The sequence below is a fragment of the Dipodomys spectabilis genome, unplaced genomic scaffold (assembly GCF_019054845.1).
Source record: "Dipodomys spectabilis isolate Male_0828 unplaced genomic scaffold, ASM1905484v1 ptg000075l, whole genome shotgun sequence".
NCBI lineage: Eukaryota > Metazoa > Chordata > Mammalia > Rodentia > Heteromyidae > Dipodomys > Dipodomys spectabilis.
The window spans coordinates 10,582,661-10,608,405 of NW_024870752.1; the positions used below are offsets into that span (position 1 = coordinate 10,582,661).

Genomic DNA, 25,745 nt, shown 5'->3' on the forward strand with positions numbered 1-25,745 from the left:
CCTCAGGGTAACGACAACTATGTCTGACTAAGCATTTCCTCCGTGTCAGTCTCTGAGGTCCATAGTTTTGGTTTGAAGTTTAATATTCTACCTCCCATTTTACAACTTGTCTGAAGTAAGCCAGCAGCAGAGTGGGGCTAGAACCCTGGTCTGTCTGCCTCTTTCTTAGTCATTCAGCCTTAGGCCTCTTATTGCTCCCCTGGCCTAGTACTATATTCCTCCCTACAACGCAGCTAGCAGGGAGACAGTGGGGTGAGGTGTGGCCTCTATACAGTCACCGCTGCAAGGCATGTAGAACACCGTGTGGACATGAGTAGATGATGTGGAAAGCGGGAGAAGAACATGGGACCTAAGCAAGACTACAACTCTCTACAGAAGAACTGGTACCCATGGCAGAGGCTGAGAAAGAAGCTCTCAGTAGGGGAGGAGGGGCCGCCACGCACTGGCCATCTGGGAAGCAGGACATACCTGTTTGGGGGCAACAAAGCCGCTTTTCTCTGTCACCAGGTAATAAAAGGAACTCAAGAGCTGAGAGTGCCTCCTTGATTGGTGGAGACTGAGACTGCTGGGGAGAGGGGAGAGCACTGGACTGCAGATGAAAATGGATGAGACAGACTCTATTGGAAAGTTGCAGATAAATGCATAAACTTGGAACTGTACAGAATTAAATTACAATGTATCCTCACACTTTGCAGAACACAAAAGCAAAAAAGCATCTCTAAAGTAGTCAATAGCCCAGCACTGCCTAGTGTGTCACGCTTAGTTCCAAGAGGGCTTAGTGAAACCCATGAGCTCAAGTAAGAAGTATATGGAAGTTTCTGGAAGACCTGGGTTATTCGTCATGAAAAATTGAAAGACGACTTGCGAGGTGGGGGGAGGGGGGGAGGAGTTATATAAAAGCCAGTCTGCTTCCAAAAGGGCTGGGGTCTGAAGCTCTGCCTTTCTCCCAAGTTCCCACCAAAGTAGGTGTTGCCAGGCAGCCAGGCCGGGAGACTGCATGTGACAGAAGGGCTCTCTGAGAAAACATTATGTAAAAAAGGAAACAAGATAGGAAACTAATATTTTTTTTGCACATTATACCAAGGTCTGGTACACATCTGTAAAAATGTATTATCGAAGTAATAGCTCTGCCCAAGGAAAAAAATAACAAACCAAAATCAATCTACCTCTCGAGCTAGAAATGCTTTAAAATGGCCCAGTACTCTCTCAAATGATCAAATCAACCACAAAATCACCTAAATGAAAAATGCCGCCAGTGTTTAGAATCTAAACAGGAAAGCCGGGGTGGCTATTGACTTCATTTTTATTCTTTATTTTTACTTGCTATTTCTTCCATGAATTAGAAACCTGCTTAGTACCGATTATATATAGATATATTCTCATTTAGTACAACTTCCAGGAATCTCAGCAGCAGAAACCACTGAAGGAGAATAAAGCTCTTGTTTCTGCTGTGTGGGCACACTCTTGTGTCCCCGCCTCGAAGTGTCTCTCAATCAAAGCTGACACCATATGAGGGCTGGGCACAGGTGGCAAAGACAAAACCTGATGAATACAGCCAGAGAGAAATCAGGGGATGCTGCCGCCTACATACAGTCTCTAAATACATAAAGCAAGTGAAGACAAGGTGGACCAAGCTACAAATCCAAAGTCCAGTTATAGGGAACAATGGCTGACAAAGAAGAATGTAGATAGGGTGAATCTGTGTAACTATCACAACAAAATCCCTTTTCACAGTTAATATAATGTACTTTTCAAGAATCTAGTTATGGTACATATTATAATTCAGCCTTCAAATTCACCCCAAACATGGTAGCCTATGGTTTGGGGGGAATTTTAAGTCTGAAGAATACAAGTCTGGAGCTATAGGTTGTCTTCTAAGCTACCTAACAGTGTTTCTTGGATAATTCCTATTTTGTGGGTTCAAGGGAAGTGGGTTCTGTGTGACAGAATGATGTTTGCAAAGGTCTGATGCGACAAACACACGGTCCGCAAGCAGCCAACATTCTACAGTGCTGTCAGGAACAGAGCTGAGAGGCTTGGCTTTCATTCTGGTGAAAGCTCATGTTTGGCCCACAGTCATGCTTATTACCATCCTCAGACTTACAAGGATGCTGTGGAAATAATCAGGGACTTGCTTGTGACTTACTAACGCTCTTTCCTGTATACCTTTTGTCTATTTCTTCTTTCTTGTCACAAGCATATTACTCCTTAATCATGGATTAGGCCATTCCATGGATCCACGGTGGAAAAAGTGAAGAAGAGCAGGTGCATTGAACTCATGAATTGATAGGTTGAACTGAAACTCCTTTATATAATTACTTAAAGACAATTAAGGACTTTTTTTTTAAAAAAGCAGTTTATAAAAGCTCTGGGGTAAAGCGTTAGCCAACATTCAATCCCCAGTAACACCAAAACAAACCAACCAACCAACAAACCAACAGGACAAGTATTTACTACTTCCATTAAGAAATGGGTTGTTCAGGGTTTTCTCGAGTATATTGTGTGGCATATTTCTTCCCACCTGTATATTATTCCCTCACACTTGCAGCCAGCTATCCTTAGCATGCTTTAACACAGATCATTTACTGGGAATAACAGTGACTCTGAAGTGTTCCCTAACTGTAAGAGGCCCCAAGGGTCCATGAGATAAAGGTTCAGAATTAAAAACAATGTCATGATATTTTATTTTTCAGTTGTGGTAAAAGAATATAAAATTTATCCCTGTAATCCATGTGTGTGTGTGTGTGTGTGTGTGTGTGTGTGTGTGTGTGTGTGTGTGTGTGTGTGTGTGTGCGCGTGCGTGCGCGCGCATGTTGGTATTAGGGCTTGAACTCAGGACCTATGCACTGTCCCTTAGCTTTATTGCTCAAGATTAGTGTTCTACCACTTGAGCCACAGCTCCCCCAAAAGATGGTTGGTTGAAGAGTCTCATGGGCTTTCCTGTTCTGGCTGGCTTCAAACTGTGATCCTCAGATCCCAGCCTCCTGAGTAGCTAGGATTACTGGCATGAGCCACTGGAACCTGGCCTCACTATCATCGTTTTCAAGTGAACATGTCCATAGCACGAATTACATCCCATTGCTGGGAAACCTTTACACCATCCATTTCTGGATCTCTTTACATCTGACGAAACCTGTAACCATTAAACAAAACTCCCCACTCATGGCTCTTCCTGTCTCTAGCCATCCCCATTCAATTCTATGTTTCTGTGAGTTGGACTCTAGGCAATGCATTTTAGTGGATCACACAGTACTATCCTTGTGTCTGGCTTTCTGGTCAGCCTGATCAGCCCATCTGTGCTGCTGAACATGTCAGAATCGCCTTCTGTTTTTTTTATCCCAGGCATGCAAACATGCAAACAAAAATGCATCACATTTTGCCCATCCATTCCTCTACTGATAGACCTTTAAGTTCCCTCCACCTTTTGAATGGCATGAATAATGCTGATGTGAACATAGCATTCCAAAAAATACTATCTTAAAGCTTCAGAGACGACTATGTGGAAGAAGCGCTTTCCCACAGGCAAAGATGTTTTAAATGCTTCTGACTAAAGCCAGACAGCAGGAGAAAAGGGCATCTGAGGCCCAAGGCAGCAGAGGTGCACTGGGATTTGGAAGGCAAGTGCTTTGGGAGAAAAGCAGATGATTTGGGTATAGAGGTGCTCATGAGGGTATCAAGGTTGGAGGAGAAGAAATTTCTACTTTCTAGATGTACTGGTTTAGCTCTAGTTCCGAGAGCACCAAGCCACGAGTGAAGAGGAGCTTGTTGGGGGGATGTAGGCAATGGTAGAAATTGAGGTCCTTGAAACCAGCTCCACCATCTCCTGAGCCTCCCTGGCTTTTCTTTCATCAACTCTGAGAGCATCTTTCGGCCCTGTGCTGTCCCCAGCATGGTGCTCTGGTTTCTGAGCTCTAATGGGGTTGTGGCTTGTGGGCTCTTCCCTAGTAGGAGACCTCTACTGGGCTCTGCTGGAGCAGGGCTGGAGTCCTGCTGGCCTACAGCGGTTTGTCCAACCCAGAAGCTAGCAGCGCATAACAAGAAGGTCTGATTTGCATTTCAGAAAGTAAGTCTATAGCTTAGAGAAAAGCAAGGAAGACAAAGAAAAGGGACAAGGGATGACACATGAAGTAGGAGGGACAGGAAGGGACAGTGAGGCAGGAGAGAGCAAATAAAAGTGATAGAAAGCAGACATGGGAGCCTTAGTGACAGTAAGTCAGGGTGGACTTGTAAGGTGAAATTGTGAATCAGAAGATGTATCAAATTCTGTATCCCAAGACAAGTGAAAAGCCAGCTCTGGTAACCAGGACTCAGAAGCCACCTATCAGTTACTAAATTCCAACGAAGTCTTCCAACGAAGACTTACTTCAGTCGCCACTGATCTACTCTGCACAGACAGGGGAACAGAGTCTCCTTAGAAGGCCCACCAGAAAGTCAACAGGCAAATGCAGGGCTCAGTCTCAGGTGGAACTCTATAGAGAGGCAAGGAGCATTCCACAAACCTTTTCCCTTGACTTAATGAGTGCTGTCAGATGCTTCAGTACCAGAGGCCCATCCAAGCTGTAGGTGAAGTTCACATTATCAAAGACAATCGCTCCTTCGTGGGGCCAGTTTGGGGGCGGGCGTCTCTGGCATTCCCAAGGTGCCTCTTTTTCGAGGTCTGTATATTCAATCACCCTCTCCACGGAGATCATCTGAAAGAAACATGGAATTATGTGGGTCAGGCCCTGAGGACCTTGCTTATGACTCTTCTTAAATTGACGGCTTCATTACAAAGCTGAACGAGGGTAGCTCAGGGCTCCACACACAAAGACTCAAGCGGATCTCTATCAATTGTAAGCTTGCACATGATCACAGAAATACCCCAACTTAAGGTGACTTCCTCATGATATCATACAATATAATACAATAATTCCTATAGTACTAAATGAAAACCAAGAGGGTTTTGTTAAAAAAAAAATACTTCTGACGTCCGATCAATATTCTTTTGCTATAGAAAGGAGACTGGCTATGGCTCAGTTCAAGAGTCATCAAACCTCACTGCAATAATAGGAGAAGGGAGAAATGGGAAATATTTCGTGTTTGTCATTTATCTCCTTTCAGGAGGAGTAAATACATAAAAGAGGAAGTCATGGCCGGGCGCTGGTGGCTCATGCTTGTAATCCTAGCTACTCAGCAGGCTGAGATCTGAGGATCGCGGTTCAAAGCCAGCCCGGGCAGGAGAGACCGTGAGACTCCTATCTCCAATAAACCACCAGAAAACCAGAAGTGGCGCTGTAGCTCAAGTGGTAGCGCTCGCCTTGAGCTGAAGAGCTGAGGGACAGCGCCCAGGCCCAGAGTTCAAGCCCCACGACTGACCAAAAAAAAAGAGGAAGTCATTTGCATATTGCTTGCACCCTCCTAAACAACCATAACCTGATACCTTTGACAGAACAGTCCAGGAAGGGACACACCACCCTCCCAGGAAAGAACAGCAGCTTAACCCACAGCCTCCCATCTTCAGCTCATCACATGGGAAAAGAAACTCAAAAGCTGGGGTTGGGGGAGGGCTGAGGATGGGGGAGTGAGGAAGATCTATTAATTAAACAAACAATCTCAAAATACTGGATGCCTCTTTTGCCAAGCACGAGGAATTACCCATTAAGAAACAAAAATAAACAGGCCTCTAAGAAATTAGCTTATACCCTCTCTAGGATTTCAGAACTTCCCTCCTACAGAGACATTTATTACATTTGAAGACAGCTTGTGATGAATATAAAACCTGCTGACATAGCATACATGAGACTGAGAAAAAGATGTATATATTTCATTTTACATTAACTTTAAACAGATGGAGGAGGGAATCGGAGAAAGAAAAAAAAAACCAACTCTGTGAGCTACGATGTAAAAATAACAGTTTTAATATTTTACATAAGAATCGCTTTTATGCCATTAAATGGCAAGGCCACTTGAAAAAGCCATGAACGTTGAGATAAACATTACCATATTCTCCACTTCAGCGCTTTGTCTCACGGACCACTGGAACATCCCCATGAGCGTGAGGGCGTAGGACAAGGCCAAACCAACCTGCCCAGCATCCAAATCTACAGGAAGGGGAAGGAGGGAATAAAGTCAAGGTCATGCCTGAACCTGGCTCCTTCAGCCACTTGATCACAAGGACCCAAAAATCGTTAACCATTATTTCCATAACCTGTTGAGATCATGATAAAAAATTTAAACCGCTGTGAATTCATAAAGTTGATTCAAGTGAGTTCACTCATCCCAACAGGATCAACAGATTTTAGGAAAACAATAGCATTTTTACAGATGAAAGCGAATGTCTTTATTCAGATAGTCACCAGTACGGTTTTGAAATATATTACATAATCTCACCTATAGGCAATGACATCACAGGAAATCATTGAAACTAGAAGAGAATGGGTGCTGGGACACAATGTTTGTGAAAGTAAACTACTATCCTCATTGTTTTATTCTGGAAATAGTGTAATGTGGTGGTGAGACTGTGGATGAGTTAGGCACAGCGAATTCATGTCACCCACGCAAACATCTGGTGATATGGAACTCATCTACAGGTGATGACGATGTTCTTTCCTGCTAAGACTTTCTCAACCAAGTATACAGACAATGACACCAACATCCAAGTAATTCAGTGCTCAAACCTAGACCTTGCAGTGATGGTAACGTTGGTTCTTTCCTCCCAAATACCAGGACAGGAATGTTCATGATGTTATTGGCAGCCCACAAAAAAAGAAAGATAAAAGCGATCCGGGAAGACTCAGTGACTCCGCTCAATGGGCGCAAGCACACCCATCTTAACATGTTGTAAACACTTTAACACAAGTCATTAGAACCACACAGTATACGCCATTGGACAAGGTGGCAAGAGTTTAATTTAATAACTGTAAACACAACTATACATTGTAATCATGCCATAAATAGTTATTCACATCTGCACTTACTTTTTGCCAGAATCAGGGACCCAAAGGCAATAATGATGACAAAGATGGCACAGATGGCGTCCAGACGCACGGCGAACCATCGTGACGTTGTCAGAAACAAGAACCAAGCCTCTGGATTCGTGAACCACAACAAGCACGACAAATCAGTACAAAGCCATATGAACTGCAGTGAACTTGAGAGGCATTAAGATGTTTAGGCAGAGTAAGATGACAAGTTGGTACACGAAAAACTTGAAGGTTCTGGGAAGCTAGGTAATACAAGGCAAGATACAATCCATATCCAAGACACTTTGCTTTATGGAAGATGCATTAAAATATGTAGCCTAAGCCAGACACTAGTGGCACAGGCCTGTAATTCTAACTACTCAGGAGGCTGAGATCTGAAGGACTGTGCTTTGAAGCCAGCCTGGGTAGAAAAGTCCAAAAGACTTTATCTCCAATTAACCAGTAAAAAAGCTGGGCTGGATATGAGGCTCAAGTGGTAAAATGCCAGTCATAAGCAAGAAAGCTTGAAGCCCTGAGTTCAAGTCCTGGTACCATCACACACACACACACACACACACACACACACACACACACACACACACACACACACACACACACACACACACACACGGAAGGAGAAAGGTAAGGGTAAAGGAAAGAGGAAGGAGAAGGAAGAGAGAGGGAAGGGGGAGGGGAGAAGAGGGAGGAGAAAAGGAAGGAGGGAGAAAGAAGAGGAGGGGAGGAGGGAGGACAGGGGAGGAAGTAAAAGGGGAAGGTAGAGGGAGGGGAAGGAAGGAGAAGGGAATGGGGGAGGGGAATGAAGGAGAGAGAGAAAGAAGAATGCAGGTAAGAAGAAAGGGAGGGAGGGAAGGAAGAAAAGGAGGGAGGAAGGGAAGGAAGAAAGGGAGGAAGGAAAAGAAAAATACAACTCAGAGGTAACATAAAGGACATACAATTATGAAAAAGAATGTGAAATGTATTGTAATGTCATAGGGTTAACTGTTTCCAGTTCTCCTATAGTGAGTAGTATAGCATTCCATTCATTTCTAGCATTTTCCTTACATTTTTAGCCCTGCACACACAGGACATTCTTACAGACTGGTTGTAAATAACCAGAATGCTCAAAGGAGCTCATGGTTGTTGTTTTTTTTAAAGCAACATCTACCCATCAAAATAAAAAATTGAACAGATAGGTCAGGATTTTATAGATTCAGAGAAAATTCCAAAATTTCTAAGTGGGTAAAAAACAAAAACAAAAAACACCTTTACTCACACAAAGATTGTACATACCAAGTAGCAAATCTGATAATCAAGAAATTGATTTGTTTAAGTCACTGTGACCCTGAATCTCAGTTTTTATGAATAAAGTTTTATTGGAACACAGTCATTGCTGTTTGTTTTCATGCTATAGCAGCCAAGGTACGAAGTTGCAACAGGGACAATCATGAGCCTGAGACATTTGTTTGGGTAGTGTTTGCAAAAAAATTTTTTTAAAAAGCTTGTTGACCCCTACCTTAAAGGGACAGGGCCATAGGGTAAGGAATCAATGGGCCATGCAATCCAACTGGAATGGAAGCTAGACAGTGTAAAGGGACACTGAGAGGATTCCAAACCCAGGGGCGGGCAGAGAAGATGTGAGAAGATGGGGTATGCAGCTGTTCCCCTAGGGAAGCAGAGGTACAGATTGACAAGATCGCCCGGCCTGGGTGGGGTGGTGGGGGTGGGGGATCAAGCTTGAGGAAGCAGTGGACTCTAGCCCCTGGGACCATGTACAGACCTGAATGTAAGTCCTGGTGTGCATCAAACAGCTCCTGACATCTCTCTTCTGCTTTGTAAGCCCGGATGGTCCAGAGCCCCTGGAGGGATGAGGACAGGTGGGAAAATACCGGACTTCGTGCTGCAGAAACAAGAGACAGACACAGAGGAAGCTCAGCGAGGTAGGGCACAAGTAGACCAGCTCCCCCTTGTGCCCCTTAGGTATCCGCCAAACAGTACACACAGTGCCTTCCAGGAGGTTCCAGTTCCTAGATGGAAGACCTATTGGTAAGATATGGAGTGTCTAGGAAAGGTAGAAGGAATCCATCTTCCAGTGGCTGCATATATTTAATAAAATGGAGCAAGGGAAGCCTTGAACTTATTCTCTGAGACATCCTAGTGACTGCCTGTGACAGTATGGTCCAATATGGATATATCAACCATGAACACAAGCATTGTATGTGTTTCTAGAGTGCTGGGGTACACATGGAAGAAGACACAGAACCATTCATAGCTGGGTACAGTGACTCATGCTTGTAATTTCATCTTCTCGGAAGTGGAGATTGGGAGGATTTCAGTTAGAGACCAGTCAAACAACAAGTCAACCAAACCCTGCTACAAAAAATAAATCAGGTGTAGTGGTGCATCTATTTGTCATCCCAGATATGTGGGAAGCAGAGGTAGGAAGACCTGCAATCCAGATTGGTCCCGACAAAAACTTAAGACCCTACTTGAAAAGTAACAAAAGCAAGAAGAACTGAAGGCATGGTTCAAGTGGTAGAGAGCCTGAGTGCAAGGCCCCTAGTTCAAGTTCTAGTACCACAAAGAAAAAAATCCTAATTAGAAGTCAGAATCCTGTTTTGTCAGTGCTATTCTGGTTAATATTAGTGCTACAAGAGACTTCTGGCTATTAATATATTTTCAATACCACGGTATAGAAGGTTCTCGTGCCTGTGGTAGTGGCTAGCAAGCACTTTGTATTGTCTCTGGCATGCCTCATGAGAACACCACAGGGCAGTTCCTATTATGATCTTAACAAAGCGAGAACAGACCTGAGATACTGAGAATGCCACCTAATTAAATAAGCTAATCCAAGTAGCAGAGCTGGGTGCCAGACCTAACTCTGTTCTATTTACAAGGCTTTTAATTTGAGCCACAGTGTCTCTGGAAGAATAAGCTGGGAAGAGGATTCTCATGTATCACTAAATGTATTTTTCCTCTAGGCTTTAGGGCCTATGGTTAGAAAACTCCCAAATCTTACCTAATATCCAATAAGCTTCTCCATTACTGTATTTCTTACTAAGGACCTCAAGTTGAACAATATCCCTGGGAATGTGACATAGGAACTTTTTAAAATAGCGGACTCAAGGATCTATGATCTGAAAATATGTGGCGCGTTCTGCTAGCCATTCCTGTGACAGACATTGCTAAGGGATCACCGAGGATCTTCTCACTTACAATGTGGATGTAACTTCACAAATCCAGGAATGCCAAATGAACAGAGATGATTAGAGAACTGCAACCAAAGTCCATTCTGTTTTTATGTATTCTCTGTGACTGGCCATTGCTACATTCACTTTAGAAAAAACAATTATGATCAAATGTCATGAAAACTGCTTAATTATCAGTATATCAGTGGCAGCTAGACAGTACTATTGGAATGTAAACTTTGGGACTCAGTACTTCATCAAAACACGTGACTTATCTTGCGAGTACCTGTGGTCTTAGCTTTTAGAATGCAAAGCCAGCCTACAATTGCTCTATCTATCCATCTCACAGCTTCTGTGATACAAATCTCACCCTTCTTTATTTTTTTGGCTATGTCTTTAAACTTCCTAAAAAATACAAATTCTGCCGGCACCACTGGCTCACACCTGTAATCCTAGCTACTCAGGAGGCTGAGATCTGAGGATTGCAGTTCAAAGCCAGCCCAGGCAGGCAGGAGAGTGTGTGAGTCTCTCATCTCCAATTAATCGCCAGAAAGCCAGAAGTGGTATCGTGGCTCAAGTGGTAGAGTGCTAATCTTGAGCGAAAGAGCACAAGGACAGTGCCCAGGCCCAGAGTTCAAGCCCCATGACTGACTTAAAAAAAAACAAAACCAAAAACAACAACAACAAAAACCAAATTCTATTATCCTTATGGTTTTTCATTTGAGTAATAATAAAATATATTTGTGCATTCACAAGATGAACTCTATTATTTCATTCACTTTGATGACCTGTAAAAGAGTGATTTATCATAAGGTATATGTCATCCCTAAACCAGGAAGTTGAATAGAGCAATAGATTAAATGCACTCTATATTGGTCCCTCTCTTGTGGTCTCCAAAGGGGATTATGTATACAACAACCATTTATAGCAGAAGAAAACTCAGTGTGGTGTTATGCCAAGTACCATAAAAAAAGGAACAAAACTGAAAACAATGCTTAGATTTTGAGAATATTTAACAACTGCAATCTAGTATCAATAATAGGTAAAAAATAAAAATAAAATTTCACATGAATTATTTCTGACATCCACTCCTTTTCTTTCTCTAAAATCCTTCCCTGTTCTTTCTTTTGTGACTGTTGGTATTTTCAGGGAAAGAAAAGTACTTTCTTTCTAATTTATTTCCAATCTATGATAAGTTTAGCTATTAAAGTGGTATGTGTGTGCCTGCACTGTGTATGTAAGGATTTAAGAATGACCCCTCTCTTCCATTGGAATATTATGCCATATACATCATCCACTTGTGCCTTGAGTTAAAATTAAAAAGTTGCCCCTGGCAGGCCACCAGTTAAGATCATAATGACCAGTGGTGGCCATAACCCTGTTATTAATGACCTAATGTAAAGGAGATCATAAATTCTAGAAGATGAGAGTCCATAGAATTTCAGGGGGTCTCTTTAATAATGACACAAATGAAACTCAGGTCATACTGCCACACTGATGTTGACTTTCAACACTTACTTGTAGATTCCAGGCGTTTGACATCCCTTGATGTTTCTAAGAAGTATCTCCGGAGAACCAGGAAAATGATGGAGAGGGGGACTAAGGGAATTGCGATCCAGGGGATCACCGCCACGGCCACGGCTACCACGCTGACCACAAGGAGCAATGTCTGCAATCCAAAAACAAGATGAGCCTGCTTAGGCACAATTCTCAAACACAGACTTTAATGGGATGTGTGTGGGGATTTTATGCCTTTGAAAAGCCTTGCTGGGATAACTGGGAATGCTTTCCCATCCCAAGAAAAATGACACTTATCGCCTGTTCACTGTGATCCAGACACTAGGAAAACAAGGCATTTGTTATTCAACATACTCGATAGTTCTATGAGGTGAGAATTTTTACTTTCTCCATATAGGAGATTAGAACGTTGAAATTGAGAGTAGAATTGAAGCCCCCCACACCCCATAACCTGAATCAGTAAGATGTTATTAATATAGAGGCATAATACATATATAATACAAGTAAAAAATAAAATAAATTATATATAAAATTATACACACACCGTCCTTTTACTGTCACTTGTCTCATGCTCATTATGGAAGCTGGCAAAGGACAAAAATAGCTAAGTAAAAAGCTAACACAGCGCGACAAGATTCCAGTAAATCCAGTCTTACCTCTTCCTTCTGCAATTCCCAGGTATTCCAAGGAGCCTGATATACACACAAAACTTACATGCATGATTTGATTCCAAGTCTATTTGATATTTATCCTCTTGGCCATATCAAGGCTCTCAGAGATGACGATGTATACATGACAAGAAAATACTTTGGCCTAGAAAAACAATTGATCCAACCTCCAAATCCCTGAGATCTGTATCCATTTGGGAATACTATGTAGAAATTCCACTCAAATTTTCTAATTCCACATAAAATACAGAGAGACAAATCTTAGGTAAAATCTTCTACTTGGGTTGAGGTTTCATGATTTGTAAAAAGTCTGTAGTTTTCAGAAAATAACAACCAAAACCCAGAAGGGAAATTCTGTGAGCCCAGTACTAACAGCTTTTAGATAAACTTTTGAGCCAACTCTCTTTAAATATCAGATAGAAAGGTAAGACTCCATTTCTCTGAGTCTTAGGAAAAACTGGGATATACTAACAAGCTAAAAGAATGGTGTTGAGAATTCAAGATGCTCATGTATACAGGGTTCTTAGAAGTTCATGTGTAACAAGTAGACTCTAACAGCCTCATTATCATTCTTTGCTATATGGTTCTTGATGCCCAAAAGGGAGAGATGGCACAGTACTAGATCTTAAGATTCCTTAAGAATATCTTGACATCAGCCAGGCACTGGTGGCTCACTTCTGTAATCCTAGCTACTAAATAGGCTAAGATCTGAGGATCATGATTCAAAGGCAGCCCAGGCAGGAAAATACATGAGATCCTTATTTCCAATAAGCTACCCAGAAGAAGCTGAAAGTGGCACTGTGCCTTAAGTGGTAGAGCACTAGCACTGAACAAAAGAAACTTAGGGATGGCATCTAGACACTGAGTTTAAGCCCCAGGATTGAGAAGGAAGGGAGGAAGGGAGGGAAGGAGGGAGGGAGAGAGGGAGGAAGGGAGGAAGGGAGGGAGGGAGGGAGGGAGGGAGGGAGGGAAAGGAGGGAAGGAGGGAGAGGAGGGAGGGAGGGAGAGGAAGGAGGGAGGGAATATCATGACATTGAGCCTTGAGAGAAAGCTAACTCTGACCAATAGAACACCTTGGTACTACCTCATGGCATATAGGAACAGGTGCATTTTTGCCTAAATAATCACATGTTTCAAGTAAACTGAGATATTTCTCTATCATGTCTGAAATATAAACTTTTGACCTAAGATGGCCAAATAAATCCCGTGTCCAGTGCAATTTCTCAAGTTTCCATAATTTTCTCAACTCTATGCATCCTGAAGATTGATAACCTGAGGGACACAGAGGCAACTCAATACTTTTGAAGATGCTTCTTTTTATATTCCATATTTCTTTTTTCTGTTTCACCCTTTTTAGGTGAAGAATTACTGATGTGCAATTGCTGAGCACCTCTGGGACACCAAGAGAGAGGTGGTAGATCTCTGAATCAATAGCACAGAATCAAATACCTACTAAGCAAATTCCATATTTCAAAAGAAGTCAATCTGATATTTCCTTTTCATTGTACCATGTACTGGCATATCCATATCAATGGAAATACAAGTTAGACTCTGTACATGAGTGAATCCCAGGAAATTAAACCATGTTGAGTCCCAGATGGCCTTGTTGGTATAGGCAGGCATCTTGCTTTAGATGTGAGGAGATATTATAGCTATGGAAGGACGTCTCAGAAACGATGCTGCCTAGTAAGTAGCTGCTTCCAACAAGGCACACTTACATCTCAACGAGTTGCTGGTGAAGTGTGAAAAAGCAACAAAAGGAAAACATGATGCTTATGAAAAAATGTTGATTATTTTGTGTGACTGTTTAATTCAGACAAAATAAACTAAAAAAAAAAAAATAAGATACTGCTTTACTGCTAGTACCCAGGGAAAATGTTTCTATAGTATTGGAGAAATTTTCTACATCTAGTTGACAACTAAAGGTACAACTGCTTTCTCCTCTAAAATAGAACATTTTGCACAGCTTGCTTTGTGTCTGACCTCTCCTGTAACTCCTGGGCATTTTCTAACTTGATCTTGTCCTCAAAATAACTAAGACAAAATAGGGTTGAAGGTGCTGGTTAAAGTAGTAGACTACTTGCCAGCAAGCATGAAACCCTGAGGTCAAACCCCAGGATGGACAAAAATGAAGTGTTTCATGTTAAAAAAAAAAAGTTTCATGAGGAAGATGAGCATTAACCCCCAAAGCAAATTTTATTTAGGAAAAGAAAATAACTAAGCTTAACTGGACACTAAACATGGGTTGAATATGTAAAATATTTAAGATCTGTATTTGCGTATGGTAAAACACATAAAACTTCCCCAGAAAGACTTTGTTCTAGAATTCATATATTCTAATAATACAGACTTTTAACATATTATTTCCACAAGCAGAATCTGAATCATAAAATTTTTTTGGGGGGGAGGGCAGTTTGGCACTAGCCCAGCTAAATATCTACCTACAATTTACTTAATCTCATGGGGTTCTGTTCCTGCTAGTTTATAGAAAGCTGTGCCAAAGAATGTTTCCCCACAAACAGTAAAAATGTATTCTTCTTATTTTATGTTAATGAACAAGCCATTTGATTTTGGCTCACTCCATTCTTTACTTGAACTCTATCTCATACCTGTATTATGAAGAAAGTGAAGATGAACATTTACTTGTAAGGCTATTTAATCCGTACACAGTAGTTTTATTATTTGTTTTCAGTATTAAAAAAAATAAAATCAGGATCATTGAGATTGCTAACAGCACAGTGGAACTGGAAAGCTTTTAATTCTGCTGCCAGTCAGACTCTGCAGAACTCTGTTCCAAATTGTGATAAGTGCAAATCGTCCAGATTGCCTTAAACTATTCTTGATTCTGCAGGAGATAGGCCCTAAGAGCAATAAACAAAAACAGGATTCACTTCTTGGCAAGAAAGTACAGCAAGATTTTCCTCTGATTTAGAGAGAGAAAAACTGATGTCTAGTTTTTGATCAGTAAGCTGTTTACTCACGTGGGTGTCAAAGAGATTCTTTATCTATTTACTCTGGAAACATATGAGATAAAAAAAATTACCTCTGAATGAAATGACTGTCATAACAGATTGTGTTGCTGGCTGATACTGGTTTTCTTACAGATGCACTAGAATTTTGAACAGGCTTATAAAAATTTGTGAGATTATTAAGAAATAAAAGCATAATTTCTAACACTTGTACTCATTGACCTTTGATAAGTATAAGTAAGGGAAAATATGGATGGCCTTCAATGGAAGCTCCTAACCCTAAACATGGTTTTAGTGTTGATCATTCAGCTGGCAGGTGTAACTTAACATGTTGCTGTGGACCTTGCCTGCCTAATGCCCAAATCTAGCATATAGTAAGACCTGCCTCAGGAAGTTTCTCCTTTAACATCTGTTTTGTTAACATCTGTTTTGATTGACCTCACTTAACTCAAGTTACCTTTGTTAAATCCTAACTTCATGCAGTGCTGGTATGTCTTATTTATATTAGGAGATACACAAATGTTCTCTGCAACTGAGCTGTTCTAAACTTGGATACAGTAATCATCCCATTCATTCCTCTTTTGGTTGCTCCGGTTTAGATGATCAGATCTAATCTGATCCTCTGATCCCACCCACAGCAGCTCTGGGACCTGTGTCCTCCTTCGGTTAGCACTGTCGCCTGAGCCACAGCAAACTGTACAGAGGAGAGTGGCTCCTGGCTTGTATGTTTGCCACAATAATAGAAGGCATTAGGAAAACGTGGCCTGTCTCTTCCTTCCTTTGTGTCAGGCATCTCTTTCTCTCTCTCTCAGACTGAGAGCTTCCTTTCTACCTTTTCTCAGTTAATGCTTCAAAACCAAACAAAACAACCCTGGAATTGGAGCTGTGGCTCCAATGTGGTAGAGCACTGAAGCCCTGAGTTTAAGTCCCAGGGCCAGCATGCGCGCACGCACGCGCACGCGTGTGTGCACGCACACACACACACACACACACACACACACACACACACTGACTAGGCTAGGCACTAGTGGTTCATGCTTGTAATTCTAGCTACTCAGGAAGCTGAAATCTGAGGATCCTAGTTCAAAGCCAGAGACTGTTATCTCTAATTAATCAGCAAAAAGTCAGACATGAAGGTGTGATTCAAATGGTAGGGCACCAGCCTTAAGTGAAAAAAATAAGTGGGAGTACCCAAGCTCTTAGTTCAAGTCCCTGTACTACACCAAAAACAGAGGGAGGGAAGGAAGGAAGGAAGGAAGGAAGGAAGGAAGGAAGGAAGAAAGGAAGGAAGGAAGGAAGGAAGAAAGGAAGGAAGGAAGGGATGGTAGGTGAAGGTACAAGCACTGAACAAAAGGAAAGTAGTGCTGTCTGCTGTTCCCATCTCTGTAAATGCCGGAAGGATTCCTATAGGAAAACATTTCATAAAGAAAAGCATCATATTGCCTAGATAATATAAACAGATCATTTATATGAATCTAAAAACAAAATGTTAAAGCAAACAGCAACTGAGCTCAGGAGAAATAGACAAATTCATAGCCATTGTGAGAAACTCTAACCTACACATCTCAATAAGTGATATAGCAGGCAAATAAAAATCATTACAGACACACATTTTTTGGGGGGGGGAGTTGGTCGTGGGGCTTGAACTCTGGGCCTGGGTACTTTCCCTGAGCTTGTCAGCTCAAGGCCAGAGCTCTACCACTTAAGCCACACACCACTTCCAGTTTTCTAGTGGTTTATTGGAGATAAGAGTCTCACAGACTTTCCTGCCCGGGCTGGCTTTGAACAGGATCCTCAGATCTCAGACTCTTCAGTAGCTAGGATGACAGGCGTGAGCCACGGGCACCCTATTTAGACACACATTTTTTAAATTAACAAACGATCTAATGCATAGCCAATAAGGATATTATTTTCAAGTATGTATCCACTATGTCATTGGTAAGTATAAACTAATGTCAAGGAAAAAAAGAATATATTTGACCTAAGTGTAATTAACAAGTTATCAATTATAAGATAACTAGAATATGAATACATGTTTAAAAATCTAACATCAGACTTCAAAAATAATACATGGTTTAAAGAAATTACAATGAAATGATAGCATTTTGAAAAAGAAAACCTAAATATATTAAACTTTGAGAGTTGCAACTAATGCTGTCATTAGAAGTAAATTTATATAGCTTTAAAAATAAATGGCTTAGAAGGCAAAGGTCTAAAGTCTACTCTAAGAAAATAGGAAAAGACCAACATATTAAAGTCTAGGAAGAGTTGGAAAAAAATTTAAAGTAGATACTAATATGAAATAGAAAAGTAACTTTTAAAGAGAAAAATCAATAAAATCAAAAGTAGGTTCTTTCAAAGCAGTAATGAAATCAATAAACTCTTACCAGGAATGATTAAGAAAATAGAAGGGGAAATTGACGTTATCCTAAATTTTTATAAGTAGTAACACCAGCATTTAAAAAATCTACTATGCTCCTAGATTTTAAAAAATTGATAAAAAGGAAAAAATGTCTTGAAAAATGGTGGCTGAAGATGGACCTAAGAAGAAATAGAAACCTAAACCATTTTTCTATCAATGTAAGAATCTGAATTCAACTTGGAAGAAAATTAGTATATAATCAAAATCTCAAGTAAGAAAATTCATGGCCTACAGGATTTCATTGGTGAATTCTATGAAGCACCTAAGAAAGAAAAATGATACCAATTTTAGAAACTTTTTTTCATTTTCTATCCAAAAACAGAGAAGAACTGTACCAGTGGGGTTCCACTACACACACAAAAAAGAACTTGCACAGAATACGTAGTAAAAGACTCACTGGAAGCAATGGGCTAACATGATCTGAGGGTAAGTGAGGAAGCCCACCCAGAATCTACACAGCAGGCTGTTAGAAGGACAGAAGGGGAGGTCTTCATCCACATGGGGGAAGCTCCTCTTTTCCAAGGGGAGCCCCAGCTCTGAGGCCCTAATGGAATCAGGTTCATCCAGGTCACCTAATGCAATTGCCCTTATGTGAAAACCAGCTGATTATGGAACTGAACCACATCTACCAACTGCCTTTATACCAACCCTATACTCCTGTTTGCCGAATGGCAAGATGTCCTTACTTAAAAAACAAAAAAGCCACCGTACAAGCTAAAAGAAAATGATTTTTATTTTCTTATAAGTAAAGCACATCTTGATAAAAAGGATTAAAAAGAGATTATGTCACCAGAATTCCATTCCCATCCCTGTGCTATGTTCAGACAGGTTTATGACAAGTATAAGTACATACTATGGTGACAAGAGAGGGCTGCCTTGGGATCACTGGAAATGGGGAAGGGGTGTATATGTGAAGGGTACCAGCAATTGACCATGTGTCCCCAAACGGACAGGGTTCCTGAGGCAAAAGGGTGACATTTCTCTCACAAGCTGCTGGTCCCTTACCATACTATGTTCTTTGGGACTGGCTGTGGACTGCAATCACAGACCAGGCAATCAGCAAAGCAGAGAAAGGGCTCCGAGAAAGAAGTGCGTCATGCAAGGCAAACTAGCAGATAACCAGGAGACAGTGGAGATGATACTGAGCCAGGCTCTACAGAAGCCATAGATCATCCATAAGATAACAAGTGAAGATTTTAGTATAATGGAGGCAAGTTTTCCCCAGTCCAAACTTCCTGAGAGAAGTTATTGTACACACAGACAAAAATGGATACAACCAAGAATGGTATCTGGAGAGCTCGGCACAAGTGGTTCATACCTAGCTACTCAGGAGGCTGAGATCTGAGGATCACAGCAAAAAAAACCCCAAAAAACAGCAACGCTGTTTTATCTTTCTGATAAGAGTCCATGACATTTTTAAATAATTTTTTCAAAAACATTTTTATTATCTAGTTGTACAAAGGAGTCGTCATGATCCAGGTCACCCCTTTTAACATTCCCACTCACTCCCCCAACCTACCCCTTCTCTTGCTTAATTTTAGGTTATAAATTAAGTTTTTGCAATTTAACAAGGCAATTTATGTACACAATGCATCTTGATCAATATCACCACTTCAACAGGACATCTGTACCTCTAATTAACCAGGAAGAAGCAAAAGTGACGCTGTGGTTCAAGTAGTGGACCACCAAACTTGAGTGGAAAAAGTGAAGAGACAGTACGAGAACTGAGTTCAAGCTGTAGTACCAGCAACAGTACACAGAGAGAGAGAGATGGGGGCGGGGGGGAGAGAGAGAGAGAGAGAGAGAGAGAGAGAGAGAGAGAGAGAGAAAGAAGACAGCACACAGATAGTAAACATTTAGCTATGTTCCTCTTCTCAGTAGAACAACCGACACACAATGGCAGGGAGTGGCCACATCCTGAGTAGCCACTGCTGTTGTGCCAAGGATACCATCCAATAATGCCAGGAAGTAAAGTTCTATGACCTGCAGCATGCCATCAGACTTCATAAAAACAAAATCTTTCATTTTTATTTTTTTCTTTGCGTATTAATTAACTTCTTGTTAAACTACAACCATTATCATTGGAGCACACATGCCAGGACAGATTGGAAGAGTGGTTGCCAACTTGGAAGGCAGGGACGGTCCCCGGTGGTCCGCTGGGACCACACTGATGTCAACAATGCGACTTCCTAAGTGTGCTAACTATCTCACTGGAAAATAAAAAACCCCGGCCAGCTCACGTTTCATCCCACAACTGGAAAAGGCAAGGAATTGGAGGTGAGGGCCTTGTGGGCCTGTGTGAATCCCAGTGGCCCCAACGTGGAAACCCATGGGTCAAGTGTTGATCATTTCCAGTAACCCTTCTCATCAACAAGCAAACAGACTCGAGCCTGGCAGCTAGCACAAATCATTATCTCTGGGGCTGGCGGGTCCACAGACTATTCCCTTCCTTGTAAACACACTGACTACAAACTCTTTTGTTGATTCCTGAAAGCCTGGAAAAAAAAAAAAAAACTGTGATTCGGTTAAAATGGATGAGTTTACTTTTGAAGGAGCCCATAAGACAGAGGATCTCTGGAATGAAGGCAGTCACCCTGCTAACCATCTCTTTTGTCTGAGAAAGGATTTGGGGGTGGGGGGGAGAGGGGATGGGACAGGAGTGAACAAACCGTAGAAATCTCAAAATGACAAAGTCATTGTCCAGGGTGCTTTCTACACACTTTCTCTGACATGTCCACACAATGAAATGCAAGGGTCAGTGGTACGCAGACAAGTCCAGGCAGTTCCACTCTTGTGCTTTTCTAAAAGCCAGAGACCCAATCTATTATCCCCAAGTCTTAGGCAGGTTTTGTTCTCTAGATCCAGATGCAGACGCTTTTTCTCACTCTTCCCCTGGCCTCCCCCAGGAAGAAATGATAGAGGATACCTCCTTCCCATATATTCTTTTTTTTTTTGGCTCAGCACTTTCACTTCATAAAGAGGCAGTCAATGTGGTGTTTTCGGGGGGATGGGGGTACCCATTCAGTGGTGGTCCCCGTGACTGCCTGCACTGGTGACTCAAGTAGCTTCAGGATTAGCCTTTTGTGTCCCATGAAAGGATATGAAAAGTCAGTTATTTAAGCTCAGTCAAGCTGTTGATTTTTTTTTTTTGAGATGAGGGGTGCTTGGGGGAAGAAAGGTTTTGCAATTCAGTACTCTTCAATAAATTACAGTGTTGGGTGGAGGGCAGCTGTACACGCAAGTCTGCATACTCAAAAGCTGTCCCAAATTAGAGAAGAAAAATTCAAATGCTAAAATTCTATTGGTATCGTGTACCTTCATTTTCAACTGTTTTGCCAGGAGGAAAGATTTCTTGGAAGTTATGATGTCCACTAGGAGAATTCCAGATAATCAAGACTCTTTATTCAATGTTATTGGAGAGTAACAATAGAGTTTCAGACACAGAAATAACATTAATACAGAAGTATTTAGTGCTCAGTGGTCTCTTCTGAAACTCTTCTGATACTGTGATTTGGAATGAGAAAATAGCCATTAAAGTCTGCAGGGAATAACAACCATGATATCTAGGAGACAAATTCATGTGGACTTATGGATCCGTTTATCAGCTCTTAATGCAGCACAATGTAACACAATGTCATTATAAGACTGTTTCTCATACTTAGCATAAATGTAAGTCAGGTATGGTGACACAGGGTTGTAATTCCAGCAACTGGGAATCTGAGGGAGCTGGGTTACACCATGAGACCTTGTCCCAAACCCCTCAAAGTAGTGCTTTTGTTTTTAGTAAAATATATATATATGTATCAACCTCTTATTTAGTGCATTTTGAGTGACTGGATGATACACCAAGCATTTGAGTGGTAGAAGTCTTGTTGAGCATGTGTGAGGCGCTACATTTAAAATGATTTTTTTGTTTTAATTGAATTTTACTTTTCTTAGGTAAATATAATGGCAGCTACTTGAGAAGCTGAAGCAGAAGGATTACTTGAGTCCAGATGGAGGCCTAACAACCTAGTGAGACACCCCTCCCCAAAAAACAAACACAAAAGCAAAGATGATTTTATAGAAACAAGATCCTTTTCTCCTCACAACACTTAGGAAGTAGCTATCATTCGTACCAAGGCACAGATATAGCGCTGCATGGCTTTGTGGAGGATAGCGACAGCTAAGTGGTAGAGCTAACACCTGAACTGAACACGGAGTTTCCAGCGTGCCTCCCCTTACTCCCATACATGGTACTTTTCAAGCTCACTTACTTACACAGGAAGTGCCACCCACCACATATAACTGCATTTACAACAGCACGCATTACCCTCATGCTATGAAAACATGGCATTTACCCAGTGTTATAAATATGCTCTCTAAAAACCACTGGAGTCACAATGGTAGACACGAAAATGGAGAATTGTCTCAGCAAGGCAAAAATTACTTCTGCAGAAAGGTAAATCATCAGCCAAAAAACCTGGCAAGCAAGCAGAGCAGACAAGCTGCCTTTTTATTTACCACTAACACAACAAGCCCTGCTCCTCTGCTCCGATTGGTTGGACTGAGGTTCACAATCTGCTCGGTGGGCTAGTGAGACTAGGCTAACATGTATTTACATAAGGTGACTTTGAAATAAGATTAGCAGTACACAAGTAATCTCAAAATGTACCCACCCCCTTTCTGCTATTTCTATAAGTTTGAGGGGTGTCTTAATTCCATCTTGAAAAGAAACCAGGTTAAGACAAAGCCTTACATTGCAAAAGTCCTTCCTTATCCCAAAGTGGTTCCTTTTTCCCTTAACAAGGGCCAAGCCAGCAGGCCAAAGCAGGAACTTTTAGGAAACATAGTTGGCTAGAAAAGAGTTTTTCTCAAACCAGAGAACCAAGAGCATCCACAGAAGCAATTTTTGAGGCTCTTGTGTCTTTATGAGACAGATCAGAGGAAGCCATCTCTCCTGGGGACACTGGGGCAAGGGTTAAGCAATGAGTTCTGAAACATACAGTTAAATAAATCACTGTTAATGATAACCTTTTAATTTTCCTTTAAATCAGCTAAGATCTTGGGAGGGCAACTTGACTTCCTACCCATACAGCTGTTAGACCCTTCCCTGATGCCCCAGCTACCTTGAGCAAAGGACTATCATTCAAGGAGCTAGACTGTCTTCATGATGGCACCAGCTGTATGAACACTCAACAGCCACCTTGAGGAAGCTGTACAGTTAGTGCCCATAGCAACTGTCTACTGAAGCAGAACTCCGGCTCCTGAAGGTGCCATTCCAGTAATGAGTGTTTCAAAGACCTTAGACCAGGCTTTTGCCCTTGTGAGCCTTTGTGAACTCTAGATGACGCTGCTTTCATCTCCACTCAAGCCAGAGAAGAACTTCATCCTTTGGTGGCCCAACAGAGGTCTTGTGACTGCAGAGGACAGGACGAGTCCAAACACAGTCCTTCATCTGTAGAAAGGACTGCTGTGACTGTGTAACCCCCTTTACTATACCTCCTTTCAGGAAGAGAGTTGTTCAACTCACCTTATGTACCAGCATACCCTCCTGTGCTTCCCCAACCCTGTCCTCCATGTTGCAACATTAGGCCAAATAAAAGGCTTCTCTCCAGTGATCTTTTCTTGCTTACTTTTGATCTTTATCAGCAGAACAGGCTAAGCCGAAAACACAGATAGTGACCAAGTGATAGCAAGAGCATTAGCAGTCAAGAACGCAACAGCAGTAGTGATGAAGGGCCACTACAGAGTTCCAGAGTCGCCTGGACAGAAATGATGGGGAATAGAGGTGACAGAGACAACGATGGCTATGGACAAGACACTGTGGACCCTGCTAACTGAAAAAGATGTAGAGAACTAGAGAACTGTCAAATCCCTCGTTGTTATCATTGTCGTTGGTGTTATTATTTCTGTTATCCTTCAGTAGTTGTACAAAGATGCTTCAATTCAATGTATCAGTTTATGAGTACAATACATCTTGATCAGTTAACCCCTTCATTATTCTCCCCCATCTCTCCCAACCCTGCCCATCCCCTCCGTTTACCTGGTTCCATTTACACATACATACGTACATTGAATATTATGCCTATATTCACTCTCCCTCTGCTTGCTCTCCACCACCTCATGCTGCCCAACAACATACAGAGAACTGTCCAAATCTTAGTGGCCAAGGTCTTGGACTATCAAGACCTCAAAAGCACTATGACTTGCCTGGCCGGGCTGAGGATGCTAGCAATTGAACTGTGTATGAGAGCTGTAATACCAGAAGGCACAGCTTATTGCTGCTGCTATTGCCCACTGCTTCTGGAAGCTGAGAGTATCAATGGCTACTAAGTGTTAGGAACATATGAACTTCCAGCTTGAGTACATAGAGCCATAAATCTCTGGCTGCTAAAACCTCAAGCAAAAGGCCCCCATCTCTTAGGTTTTGGAGCTTTAAGCTTTTGCTTCTGCAAGTCCAGCCTTAGGGATGTCGTGAGTACTGAAGGACCTGAGATTGCCAACATTAGAAGAACGTCTTACCCACAGACAATTCCTGTCTTACCCACAGACAATTCCTATCTGGTTAGAGGAAAAGGCCCCCAGTCAGCTGACTGGTAACCATCAATATTAGTCTTCCTTCCTCCCCTGGAACTGAGAAGAGTTCTAATCTTGCCAACAACTATAATGTGATTATGCAGACACCATACCTAGTAGCCTTAATAGTTGAACTATTTGATGGTCAACCTTGATTGTCCCTTGGCACCTAGTCTTTCCTCACTCTGACCCAGATCAGCTTTGCATTATCTTTCCCTTCTTAGTGTTCAAATTCAACGTCACCTGCTCCCTGACCACCAAGTCCATGTGATTTCCGAAGCCTCCCGAATTCATGTGGGACTTTGCTTGTTTATTTTTTCTTCTCCTTTTTCTCTTAGCTAGTGTATTAGTATTTGAATTCAGGGGCTTGAGTTTGCTAGGCTAATGTTCTACCACTTGAACCATACCTCCAGCCCTTTACTCATAAACCTTTTCTGCCTGGCCTCAAACCTTGATCCTCTAGATCTGAGCCCTCTGAGTAGCTAGGATTATAGAAGTGAGCCACAGCTGCCAGGCTCAACTTGTTTATTTCTATTGGTTCGGTTGCTCACAGTCTGTCTCCAGTAGTAAGATGTCAATCACTGTGAAATCCAATACCTCCCTCCCACCTCTGTCCATAGCTCTGTACTCTATGGATAAAACAACACCTGGGGTGTGTGCAGGACCACATCCATACTGGCTTGATGGCTCTGAAAAAGGTTCAGATGAGATAAGGGAGGTGGACCATACTTAGCTCAGTGCTTGGCTCCCTATGGTGATGCCATGATCACTCCCTTTCATAGGACATGGAGATTGTTCCATTGTCAAATGAAGAAGTAAAGAGGTGTCTGCCATTGATAGGAAAAGATGTTTTTAAATGGTGAAAAAAGAGTATGTATTAGGATGAATTCAAACTGTGCAAACACAGACACACATATACAGGAGTGTACAAGAGAAACTCACACACCAAGACATACAGATATAGACCAAAAAGACATCTGATCTGGCTGGCATGAAGCTTTTTTTCAGGAGCTGGAGAAAGATTAGACTGAAATGTTAGGCAATACTCTCTGATTGGCTTCTACAGAACAAACTATAGGTGAATAAAACAGTAAGACAGTTATAACTTAAGATATATTCCCAGCTACCCTTCACTTCTAGTCTGTCCTGCTCCACAGTGTGGTCAGTGAAAAAATCTCATCTCTTTTGTCACAGCTGCTCCACATCTGTGCCTATGCAGGCAACGCAGGACAGCAGTAAACAACACACACTATGAAAATGAGCTGTGTTACTGACGTGTGAGCATGAGTAGCAATAGCTACAAATATAAAAACCAAGGAACATTAGGGTTCACACAAATACAGATCACTTTTTGAAGTACAAAGTTAGGCAAATAGGCTCTATTTGGGCAAGGAGTGTGTGTGTGTGTGTGTGTGTGTGTGTGTGTGTGTGTGTGTGTGTGTGTGTGTGTGTGTGTGTGTGTGTGTGTGTGTGTGTGTGTGTGT

The 25,745-nt window shown here is 41.7% G+C and overlaps 1 protein-coding gene across 1 annotated transcript in view; it reads right to left on the reverse strand.

Annotated features, from left to right (window-relative positions):
- Positions 1-25,745, reverse strand: part of Abcc4 (ATP binding cassette subfamily C member 4) — a 216,677-nt gene that overhangs the window by 45,844 nt on the left and 145,088 nt on the right. The window contains exons 21-25 of the mRNA XM_042682640.1: positions 11,645-11,795; positions 8,719-8,838; positions 6,957-7,067; positions 5,980-6,080; positions 4,500-4,691 (exon numbers count right to left, since the gene is read on the reverse strand). Of these exons, the coding sequence (XP_042538574.1) occupies positions 4,500-4,691; positions 5,980-6,080; positions 6,957-7,067; positions 8,719-8,838; positions 11,645-11,795 (675 nt within the window). The remainder of the gene's footprint in view (positions 1-4,499; positions 4,692-5,979; positions 6,081-6,956; positions 7,068-8,718; positions 8,839-11,644; positions 11,796-25,745) is intronic.